We start from the raw sequence: 12659 nt of genomic DNA, 5'->3' as shown, positions 1-12659 counted from the left end.
GCTACATCACACATTCAGTTGCCAGTCACCTAGTGATGCACACACATGCATGAAGCGCACCCACAGAAAAATTAATACCGCAGAGCTGTGCCTACTACATGGATGCACTTTGCTCATTAAGAAGATGCATTGGGCTTATGCTCTGAGTTTGACTAACTACCTTATTTGGAAACAGGAAGGAGACTCTCCCCAGAAAGTAGACTGGCAAACTGGTGCCTTCCCCTTTGCGTAGCGTGCCACAACTTGCTGGCGCTAGCTAGAGCAGGGGTTCCCAAAGTCCTCCTTAGAAGGAGGGAACCATCTAAGCACTTGCATTGGTAGGGGAGAGTGCAGCAACATGATTGTGCTGCTGCTGGGGAAAGAAGGGGTGGTTTCTGGCTTAACTAAAGCCAGCAACAGGGTCTGGAGGGTGTGAGGAGCCCCATGGACACCTCAACAGGGCTTTGCTGGAAAATAAAGAAAATTGCCATCGGAAGTCACTTCCAGTTTCCAATTTCAAAACTGGAAATGACTTCCTATCTCAATTTTATTTTCCAGGCTTGGGGAGTCCTGCAGAGGTGACCACGGGGCTCCCTGCACACCCCAGACCCTGTTGCTGGCTTCAGGTAAGCCAGAAATCCTCCCCCCTTTCCCCAGCAGCAGTGTGATCCTGCCACTGCAGGGGCCAGACCTAAGTGTTTCCCTGGAGGGTGGGGTCATGATGCACCTGTTTGGCAACCAATGAACTATAGCAATTTGCTCTACATGCTCTCTTTTAGGAGTGCATTAGATTTCTGCATAAGGAATATTGTGATCTGGACCCAACAGAGTGATCAGTGTGTAGAAGTTTCTTCTTAGGACAGGAGTTTGAGTAGCCAGCTTTTCTGTCATGTTCTAATTCTACAGGTGGGAGAGACGCTCAAACACAGCTACCAGACATGTCCTATGGTCCCCATATTCTTACCAATCTATTACCCTGCCCCTTTTCTGAGATCAGTTCTTTCCCAAGTTCTGTCAAGAAAAAAAATGTAAAGAACAACATTTTTAATGAATCAAGCAGCTCCCAAGGACATCCAAATTTTTGCAAGTTGGGGGAAAATGTACATTTGCTTAATTTAAGCACAATCAAGAACAGTGGGATCTGCAGTCACAAAATCTAATCATAATGCACCATTCAGCCTCTCTCTAAGCACCCTCAATGGTCTGTAGCTGTGTTGGAAAGAACAGATAAAACAAAGGGAGCTGAACAAGTAAGATCTCATCTCAGCACATGAACACATCATGATGCACCTTGCCATAAAACAAGGAACTCAGCTTCTGATTCTGCTGCAATTTTGCACCTACATGTACATTTCACAATTGTACAATCTATGGTTAATTCAGTGTTTGTTTATACCAGCGCCAAGATTGAGATGCCTTGCAGAGCTAGGAGTATTGTGACAAGGACCAGGATGACACAGAGAAGGGAAAAGATGAAAGGGAAAACTATGGGGACAGAAGTTCAGCAGTCTAATCCAGTTGATTAAATCACACTAATGTGCCATAAGAAACATTTTTAAAAGTTGTCTCCTTATAAGCCCAAAATATATTTGGATAGCTTCTCTTCATGATTCACCATCCTGGGCTGAAAGAATACTCCAATCAGAACTAACAAAATACTCTTCCAAAATATAGAAACTGGGCTGCTCCGAGGGCAGGCAATTCTTATATATGCACAGTATAAATTTTTTTCAGGTGTATGGGGAAGCATGCTTTCAATTTTAATTCAGGAAAGTGTGCCTCTGTTATCAGAAGTGGTGCCAATCCAGTGGTTTCAAACAACATTCCAGGGTACCCTAGAGTTTCCTCAATGAGAAGATTAGTAAGGCAGACAAGTTTCAGCAAATCAGCTAAGCCACATATTACAACAGAACACAAAAACAAACAAAAAATCACAGAGTTAAGAGGAAATCTTTCCAGGCCCCAAACAAGGCAAACACACTGATTGTGAAACAGAAACCACCCACTCAGTTATTCTGAGAGAAAATTCAGCCCAGCAGCACAAGCCCAGCACGTGCAAACCTCTTTCCAACTGCGATTCAAGGGCTTGTGATGGACGCAACCTTGAGTTTCTCCCAGCTTCATAGGATGATTGAAAGGATAAAACAGGAAGGACCAAGTATGCAGCCCTGAACTCCTTGGAGGAGGGGCAAAATAAAAATCAGGTAAAATAAAAATACTGCCACTGGAAGAGAGAAAAATATACTGCACAAAAATCCAAGAGGAAGGGAAGGAGGAAAGTTCCCCATCATGGCACCAGAAACAGAGAACCAAAGAAAACAAAAATCAGCATTCTTCAGATATAGCCACTGATGTATAACAAGCCACCAAGGCCAAAAACAAATGTGCAGCTATTCTGTGGGAGACTACTTCCCTGAGTTTCAACTCACATGGCATCTGCAACCATTGTGATCCAAGGCTTTCTGAGGCAAAAATTGTGCTAGTCCTCTTCCAGTGCTGCCAAACATTTTTCAGCAAACTTCTTGAGTCAGCATGTATTCCAGCAGCACTTGCCAGCCAAAAGGGGTAGGACCCCAAGGTGTGTCCTTCAGTAAATGCCCTACTCCAGGGGTGCTCACACTTTTTTGGCTCGAGAGCTACTTTGAAACCCAGCAAGGCCCGGAGATCTACCAGAGATTTTTTTACAATGTTTGCGCCATCATAACATATAACACTTATGTGTACAATGTATGTTGGTGTACCTTGAGCCCCACTGAGTATAACAGGACTTACTCCTGAGTAGACATGCCTAGGATTAGGCTGTGAGGCTGCAAGCCTAGCCACACTTACCTGGGAGTAAGCCACATTGAGTACAATGGGCCTTACTCCCAGCGTTTCCTCCCAGAGGCACCTGAAGGGGGGGGGGGGGTCGGCACTCCGCGATCTACTCATTTTGCCTCGCGATCTACCGGTAGATCACAATCCACCTATTGAGCACCCCTGCCCTACTCTTTACATTTACAAAGAGTAAATGCCCTACTCTTGCCAGTAACAACATTCTCTTTACATACCAGTAAAGAGTTTGCCAGTAACAGTAAACATACCAGTAAACATAGTAAACAGTAACAACATTCTCTTTACATTTACAAAGAGTAAATGCCCTACTCTTGCCAGCAACAACAGGATTCATGTGCCATTTGTTTTCTGTGCCAGTGTACACGGAACTGACTCACTTGCGCAGGAGCAAACTGCCCAGCTCCCTGGTGCTTCTGAGCAAGCAAGCTTAGGATTATGCCCAAAAGCAAGCACCTTCTCACCCACACTCATTCACATCCATACTCAGGCAAGCAAAGATAATTCAATTTCATCCTCCCCTGCCTCAGTCTTGTTCATGTCATGCCACTGTGCAACTTTGGTGAAATCCTATACAAACTTTCCTGGGAGTAAGTCCTTTTGAACTTAATGGAACTTCCTTTTGAGTAAACATACACTAGATGATCATAACAGGATTGTCTCATTGGTGAGAGTCATCCTTCTCTGGAGGAGAAGATAAGAAGGAGCAGGAAAGGTGCTATTGCTGCCTCTTTACTCTCTCTGCTTGGACTGCCATCCTATATTTGCTTTCCCAGGAGTAAGCCCTATTGAACATAGTGAGACTTACTTCTGAGTAAGCACAGATAGCCTTGTGCCAGAGAGCACCTTAGCTGCCTCTACTCCCCCACCTCTTTCTGTTCCCTTCTTTTTATGTTGAAGGAAGGTGGTAGTTGCGGGGGGGGGGGGGGAGAGTATAAGGGCTTTACAGAGCTCAGTAAACTAGTTTTATATTGCACTATAGAGCATCAAAACCAATCATCTACATCAGTGGTTCCCAAAGTCCTCCTTAGGAAGAGGGAACCACTTAAGTCTTTGCGGGGGAGGGGGGATTGCTGCAACACAATCCAAAGGATTGCGCTGTTGCTGGTGAAAGGAGGGAGTTCTGGCTTACCTGAAGCCAGACATGGGCGCCAGGGGGTGTGGGGAGCTTCATGGACACCTCCGCAGGGCTCCCTAGGCTTTGAAAACAATAAAAATAATGATTGGAAGCCTGGTTTCCGATCACGGTTTTTATTATTTTCGAGGCTCCCCACACTCTCCAGAGCCCATCACTGGCTTCAGGTAAGCCAGGAATCCCCCTTCTTTCCCTGGCAATCTCCTTGCCCCCCATCCCTTAAGGGGTCAGTGCTTAAGGGTCTGCTTCCTGGCTGATGGGTCACAACCCATCACTCTGGGAATCACTCATCTACCTCATTCAAGTCCAGTATTGACTACCCCAATTGGCCACAACTGTCCAAGGTTGAGTTCTTTTCCAGCTCCACTATTCAAGATTCATTATTTAGAGATATTGGGAGACAAACTCTCTATCAAGGATGCTAACTCCAGTCTATTCCATCAACCAGAAGCCCATCCTACATGCTCCCTATACTAGGCACCCACTTCACACATTTTCTACTTGCTTTCTACAGCCCTAAGGCCAATATATACAATGTCTTGTATTTGGGTTTTTCTCTTTATTGTCCACAATTTTCAGGATCCCAAACTGCACAACAAATACCAAGCAATCACACAACTGAGCAAGCAGATGTTTGGATTCTAAAACAATCCTGGTCCACAGCATTACCAACCATTCACAGGAGCGGGTTCTCTGTATTCCCCTTACCTATCCATGTCATCTTCCCCAAGCAGCACAGGTGGGAGAGGAAGAGGTGGCAACGTTGAAGTCTTCAGGTGTGGGACAGCAGTTGTCACCGAGCCATGTGCCTTTAAGGAGGGCTGCACGGTAGGTTGAGAGTTAGCCTGAGTGGTCAGAGATGTCCTGGAGTGGGCAGAAGATGGTACTACAGTAGGGGTGTGAACAGCAGGCGACTGGGCAGGTGGCAAAGGGGGAACAACTGGTGACGGTGGCAAGGGGGGCAATGGAGGAGGAGTATGGGGAGGGGGTGATGATGCTGGCAGAGGAGGTAGTGACTTAGCAGAAGGCAAAGGAGGTGGAACCTCCTTCTCCACTATCTCTGTTTCCTTTGGAATCATAAGTTCCTCCTTTGCTAAAACAGCTTTCACATCTTTTGTTCCCACTGCTTTTGAGTCTTTAACTGGAGCAGGCAGTTTCTTCTCTGAGTTCTCTACTGCCTTTGTTTTTATGGGCTCAGGAGTTGTTTTTGTTTCTGCATTGTGCTGTAGGACATTCAGCGGCTCTGCATCGGAAGGGCACTTCTCAAGCTTAGCAGTTTTTGCCTTCTTGGCCTCTGCCACCAGCTCTTTAACTTCAGTCAAGCTGTTCTCTTTCCTAGATAAAAAACTGGGAGAGTCTTTGGTCTCCTTCCCATCAACTTTAGCTGCTGCAGCTGCTGCAGCAGCCCTTTCCTTTTTCTTCCGACTCAGCTCAGCACCCAGGCTGGAGTTCAATGGCAGACGGGCAGGTGAGATACTGGAATGGCGACTGCGGGACCCAGATCTCTGCTTTTTGTTATGAGATGAAGAGTGCCTTGAATATGCAGGACTTCGACTGCGAGATTTCACTGGCTTCCTGCAGAAACAAAATAGGAATATCTGAATCCCTGAACATCTCAAGGTTTGTGCTTACATGCAAAATTCAAGTCTCCAGCTATCAGAGTAGCGGAGATGTATCTGGTAACGTGCAGGCAGACAGCCCTGATTCATATTCAGACTTTTCAAAGGCTAACCCATTTGATTCCAAAAGAGGGGAAAAAACTGCTTGCGCAACCTGGAATAATATCATCCTTCAAATTCTCAGTCACATTTTTAATAGTGTATAAACAGTCAGTCAGCACTAGTTGCGAAAACAAGGATGGCCCCTGTCAAGGTGATTAGGAGTTGGACACCCCAGGGTATGCCACTACACACATACAACCAGCACTTTGGCTGAGGAGGGTCCAGCTCCATGGGCTGAAGCATGCTCTCAGCACTGAAGGAGGGGAATTATCAGAACCTTCCATTACAAGGTAGAAGATTTTGGCATTTCCTTTAACACTGAGAAGTTATAACAGGGGTGCCCAAACCCTGGCCCCGGGGCCACTTGCAGCCCTCGGGAACCCCCAATCTGGCCCGCAGGGAGCCCCCCATTTCCAATGAACCTCTGGCCCTCTGGTGACTTGCTGGAGCCCATGCTGGCCCAATACAACTTCTCTTAGCATGAGAGTGACTGTTCAACCTCTTGCATGAGCTGTGGGACGAGGACCTCCTCCACTGCTTGCTGTTTCACATCTGTGATATAGCAGTGGCAGTGAAGGAAAGGCTGGCCTTGCTTTAGGCAAGGTCTTTTATAGGCCTTAAGCTATTGCAAGACCTTCATTCATTCATATAAGTTCTATCTCTAATATATTCATTTATGTAAATCTATTCAAAACTGCAATGTAAATGAATTCTTTTTTTCATGGCCCCCAACACAGTGTCAGAGAGATTATGTGGCCCTCCTGCCAAAATGTGGCCCTCCTGTATAATGTTATAACACCCCTGAGTTATAAGGACAGGGAAGAAGGAAATCTAAGAGTAGCGCAGTTCTACCTCGGACAACATCACTCTCGGGTTTCATATCGTAAACTTGCTGCTGCCCCTCTGAGGCAGGTGCTAAAACACAGATGTCCTAACAGCCTCCACATAACCACAGAGGGCAGCTGGGCATCTCTCTTTCAGTGCTAGAAAAGCTAAAGAATGGTTGGACACTTCAGCAACAGGGCTGGAGTTTCAGGCATGCTGCAATGAATGTGAGCTATGATCCTTCCCAGTTCTCAAGAAAGTATCACAGTCCAGACTCAATGCCATGACTGAGGGCCCACGCTGCTCCTTAATTTTGCCAGCACTGGGAAATTAGATGAAATGTACCCTTGTGCTTCTACTTGGATATCTGTGTGCATAGATGCCTATGAACATCACAAAGATCTTCAGGAGGTGATATACAAATGCCATATATAAAAGATGATGCTATCTTATACTGAGTCAAAGCACTGGACCATATAGAGCTGCGCTAACTGACAGGAGCTCTCCAGGTTTTCAGGCAGGGGCCAGCCCTACCTGGAGATGCCAGGAACTGAAACCAAGACCTTTGGCATGCAAAATATGCCACCCCTCTAACCTAAACAATTCATTAAAAGGAACACTGAAACCTTTAAAATAGTTGTTGAGTAAGAAAGTTTTAGTTTCTAGAATTCAGAATGACTCTTGCAATCTGGTGTTTGCAGAGGCTGCAACATATGGCTCCCTTCCCTGAACTCACTTATAAGCATCACCAGTTTAGGAGTATGCCATCCAATTTAGTAAGCAGGTCTACATTCAGCTTCAGGTCCGTTACTACAGCTGCACTATGCGTGTGCCAATTCAGCTGTCAATAAGTAACTATGATAGGCGTATCTGCCATTTCAGACAGTTCAAGCTGCTTGCACAGCTTCATACCTAGCTGAATTCTTGAAGATCCCTGGGTCAGAGTTCACAGCTTCTACATTATAAAGGCAGGCTTTCCTCAAGAGAAAAAGGCAGTTGCCAAAGAAAGTTCAGGCACTTCCTTGAACCTGCTCTGATTGGGACACAAATCAGAGTGCCACCCCTTGTGCTGCTGACTGCCAGTGCTCAGGACAATTCTCTCACATGCACACAGCTTCCAAACTGTTTTCTCCTGATACATTCAAGGATGCTCTTGATATGTAAATCCTCACTTGTTTGGTTGTCCATGGAATTATTTCTAGGCAACCAGGATCACAAACTCTTGTAAACTGGAAGATTGAATGGTTATTTCTTTCTGGCAGTCTGTAAGACAGCTCAAAGTCCCCAAAACATTTTTATCAAAGACAAGCCTGAAGAACTTCAAGCTAAACACTTGCATATTCTTTTTTTGACCTGCAGAAGTTTCTACAACAATGTTCAAAATCCCACGGTCAAGAGATTTTCCCTCACCTATAACAATGATTTCCAGAACTTTGCTATAGGGAAGTTTATCAGGAGTTCCACAACAAGAGATTAGTAGTGGCCTGAAAGACAATTCATTTGCTGTTACCAATTTCTCACAAGAATTCACAACAGCCACAGGAAAAAACACTGGGTATATTCTACCCCAGAATTTCTCAAACTGTGGGTTGGGACCCATTTGGTGGGTCATGACCCAATTACTGGTGGGTCCCACAGAGCCTCCAATGAAAACACGAGTGACAGAAAGAGGCTACTTAAAAATCAGATAGCTGCTAACTGCCCTGCAAATAGCCAAGCTCCTACAGCTTGCAAGCTTGAGTAAATACAGGTGGACCCTTGTTATCTGTGATAGTTCCGTTCCTGGACCCCTTGAGGATACCAAATTCTGAATGAAATTAAGTCACGTGGATTTCAGGGTCCACTGAACTCCAAATGAGACCGGAGCTTTTCTGAGGCCTGTGGATGCTATGGGCAGTCTCCACAGAATGGCCTCCGGAAGACCTAGAAGGGCATTTCAGGTTTTGCCTTTCAAGGCTTTAGGGGTTTTCTTTCTGAGGCCTGTGGAGGCCGTGCACAGCCTCCACAAGCCTCAGAAAGGCCACTGAAGGTCCTAGAAAGTCACTTACGGTTTTGACCCAAAAGCCGGAAGTGCCCTTCTAGGACCTCCAGAAACCTTTCTGAAGCCTGTGGAGGCTGCATACAGCCTCAATGGGCCTCCAAAGAGCCTCCAGAGGTGCCCAGAGCAGAGGATTCTGGGGGACCCACGTTGAGCCAGATCCTTGGATAAAAATTCTGCGGATAAACAGGCTCTACCCGTACAGGGAAATAAGTGTTTAAGCATCTTTTTTCTCTACTGTGTTTTTTTTTCCCCAAGTCTGTCAATGACAGATAGTGGGGGCAGGTGAAGGCTGGGTCACATAACTAAGCTCCTAAAACATTGAGGCTACTCATTAGGCTGCCTCATGATAAGAAATGGATCAAGTTTTTTATGCAAATTAATAAATAAAATACAATTACTTATAAATAAAAATGGTGATCTAGAAAGAAATATTTATGTTTCATAAAGCCAGATGGGTTCTGAGAGAGCATAATTTAAAAAGTGGGCCCCAATGCTAAAAAGTTTGAGAACCACTTTTCTACAGAGTTCCAGGTCAGGCAAGGTAAACCCTTGCCCAACAGGCATTGCCCCATGATATGTAAGAGCACACCCTAAAGCAGCTGTTCCTACACTGACCACAGTCACGGTGCCCCACAGTCAAGGAGCCCTGTCACAGCAGCGCCATAACCCAGCTTGACTCTCCCAGGCACTGCCATCTTGAATTACGTGGCACCCCTGTGAGTTTACTATGGCACACAGTTTGGGAAACTGTCCTAAAATATGGTCCAGAATCCTCAACTGTGTGCAAGGGCACTATAGCAGATGGATCAACGTGGAAACCGATACCTTTTACTGCTGATATGCAACCACATTTTCATAACTTGGCATAAAACACACGGCCCCCAAACTTTTGCCCCACTCAGAATCTTGATATTGCCACCTAGGAATTGGGTGGAAAAAACAGCCCTGATAAAGCAAGCATCTAAGAATCTGACACTGGATCCTATCAATTTTGACATATCAATTCAGCCTTGTTGAGAAAGGTTCTAAACTGGTAATACTAGCAAACAGTTTGAGAATAAGGGCACCTGTTTTTTACACTTATCCTTTACTCTAGCAGGAAGAGTTAGGAGTTTCTTAAACAGCTGTGAGAAAATAGTGCATGCAAATGTGTTAAGTGGATTGAAAAAGAAGAATTCAAGTAAGAGCAATAGATCTTTGTAAAGTCAATGAGCTGAACAAGACAGCATGAAGAATGAACAGAAATGGAATCCTTCTAACAGCTTCACAATGTTTGATACACAGTTCCTCGTATTGTCCCTTCCAAGTCCTACACTCTATTCAGTATGCTGTAGTGGCTCAAACCAAGAAGTCAATTCATGGCAGCTTCCTAAAAGTTTATCGCTCCAATTTGTACTAACAATTCCTTTTCAATTAAACATGAAGATGTTCTGTACCAAGGAGACACATTCTGACAACAAATCTTTCTTAGCAAACAGGAAACAGCGGGTTCATCAATCCTGCATGTGCCATTTAAAATTTGTTGCCCAGGACCAACAATGAACAACTCTGGGCAACTGCAAAGAAATACCGAGTTCAAGTTGGAACACAGCAAATGCAGGCTTGATATCAAAATATGCTTCATGGCTGAAATATCAATTAGACTGCAAAGAAGCTATCTCAGGAAATGGTGGCATCTCCTTCCACAGAGGTATGGAAAGTGAAACTGGACATCTGTATATTGAGGAAAGCTGGTGTGGAAGTTAGTGTTTCAGACTTTGGAGAAACACTATGGTCACTATGGTTGCTTTAGTCCTCTTCCCTTAATGTAATTAAGCTCAATCACTTATGCTTCCCCTGCCTCCATACTCTTCCCTCTTTCTGTGGTCTCCCTTGTGCTGATGTCTAGACTGTAAGCTCTCAGGGCAGGGATCTTCTTTTCACTCTGTGCCATGAGAGTTGCACTGATGATGCAACAACAACAGGCTAGGAACGTAAGCTGTTAAATCTCCAATTCAAATTTCACTTTAACCATGAATTCACAAGCCATTATTATTTCAGCCTCAGACTTCCCCCATCTGTTCACTGGCAATACCACAATAAGAGCAACTGGTCCATAGCACAGAGACCACTTAGCAATTGGGTGTATGTGACCTGCACACCACCAATGAGCATCACCACAAGAGAGAGTAATACTCTTACTTTTGGAAGAAAGTTTCACAGTTGAGAGGGAGGAGACAAGCAATTGCCAATTACAACCCTACACCAACCCCTTAAACACCAGGTTGTGTAGTGCACAGCTCCTCTGTTGAGAGGAAAGGAGAGGTAATCTTTACTTCCTTCCTTCTCTGGGCTTAGAACAGCAATTTTTAACCAGTGTGCCACAGCATATTGGTGTGCCATTAGTGGTCTGCAGGTGTGCCGTGGGAGTTTGGGGGAATGGCATATACTAGCAGGGATATGAAAAGGGAATGAAATCTAGGGTATTTCATCCAGGGGAATGAAAGCCCCTGGACAGCACTGTCGTGTGCCTTGTCAATTGTCAAAAAACTGATTGTGTGTCCTGACAATTTTAGCACCTTGTTAGTGTGCTGTGAAATGAAAAAGGTTGAAAATCACTGGCTTCGAAGGTAATTATCAGCTGGGGAGGGGGAGAGAAGGTATTCAAATTGAGGATCCTCCTGTGGCACTCATTCTTCTACCTCTCCCTCCTCTTTACCTATCAAGGATCACTATGGTAGTCAACAACATCACTGTCTTTTTTTCCCAGCACAAAATGTTTTTAGCTAATCTTTTCATTCGTCTCCCCAACAACTCTGCAATGGAGGTCATTAACATTCCCATTGTACAGATGGGAAACGGAGACAGAGAGACTGCAAATTGTCCAATGCCACCCTGTCAACATCCAAAACCACAGTAACTGTTACGTTTGTTTAGTGCTGACTAAATGTAACACAAGGATAGCACAAAGAGCATCAGTCAAGTTTGCACACTCAAAAACTCATTATGGATCCCATGTCAGTAGTCAGCAGACATGACCCATAATGATCCAGAACGAGCAATTTTGGTTTACACTTTCAGGTTACCAAGTGATGACTATGAAGTGCAAACTCATCCTAAGCAAGACAAAGACAAAAGGTGCCAACTGGTTGTGATTTTAAAAAAAGAGAGTAGAAAGGATTCAAGCAGAGTACTAGAAATTCAAGGTTTATTTCAACGTTATGTGTACAGTAGGCCCTCTGTATCCATAAGGGTTTGGTTCTGGGAATCCCCATGGATACCAAAATTCATGGACGCTCATCAATATAAAGAGGGCCAACTGGAAGGGAAGGAGAGGGGCAGGATAGCATGGGGTGCCTCAACCTCATTCTTGGCAGCACCTCCATGAAACTCACTGGCTTGCAACTGAGTCGGAACAGCCATCACCATCCTGAAAAGGGAGAAAGACAAGCCGGCGGGCAAGAAGACAGAGGGTGTGGAGCTGCTCACCAGTGACAGAGTGGCAAGGGGATGGCAGCACCACTTCCACCCCCGCAGCCGCTGCCCTCTGCTGCAGGAGTGCAGCTGCTGCAAAGAGTAGCCCAATCAGCCATTCTTTCCTACCATGGAGTGGCCCCACTGGTGGGGGTGAGAGGGTGGCGATGCCACCTCCACACCCGTAGTAGCTGTCCTCCATAAAGGGAAAGAGCAGCTGGCGCAGTTGCTCTTTGCAGCAGCTCCACTCCTGTAGCAGAGGGCAGCGGTTGCAGGGGTGGAAGCGATGTTCCCATCCCCTTGTCAACCTCTGCCACTGGTGAGCAGTTCCTTGCTCTCTGTTTTCCTACCTAGCTGCCTGACAGGCCTTTTCAGGACAGCAGTAGCTGCTCTGATCCAGCTAGAAGTCAGTGAGTCTTGTGGGAGTGCTGCCGCAGAGATGAAAAATAGCATACAGCAGCACTACTTAACATTTATTTCCTGCCTACCACTTTGCATGATCTGTCTATTGGAAGTACCACTGGAAGTAACTAGTGATGATGTCAGTGCCAGTTACTTCTGGGTTGAGATGTGATGTGACAAACACCAGTAAGAGGCTCAGGGTGGACAGAAAGCCTTTCTAGAGGGTGTGAAAAGCATGCTTTGAAGCTCTGCCCACTGAGCCAAGTCTACC

The 12659-nt window shown here is 45.4% G+C and overlaps 1 protein-coding gene across 2 annotated transcripts in view; it reads right to left on the bottom strand.

Annotated features, from left to right (window-relative positions):
- CDK12 (cyclin dependent kinase 12) overlaps positions 1 to 12659 on the bottom strand; it is a 39677-nt gene that overhangs the window by 22755 nt on the left and 4263 nt on the right. For both annotated transcript variants that reach the window (XM_066627805.1, XM_066627806.1), the window contains exon 2: positions 4655 to 5521. In XM_066627805.1, the coding sequence (XP_066483902.1) occupies positions 4655 to 5521 (867 nt within the window). The remainder of the gene's footprint in view (positions 1 to 4654; positions 5522 to 12659) is intronic.

Source organism: Tiliqua scincoides, chromosome 5 (assembly GCF_035046505.1).
Source record: "Tiliqua scincoides isolate rTilSci1 chromosome 5, rTilSci1.hap2, whole genome shotgun sequence".
In the NCBI taxonomy this organism is placed as follows: domain Eukaryota; kingdom Metazoa; phylum Chordata; class Lepidosauria; order Squamata; family Scincidae; genus Tiliqua; species Tiliqua scincoides.
Note: the sequence above shows the minus strand (reverse complement) of the source record. Positions and strands in the feature narration are given on the sequence as shown.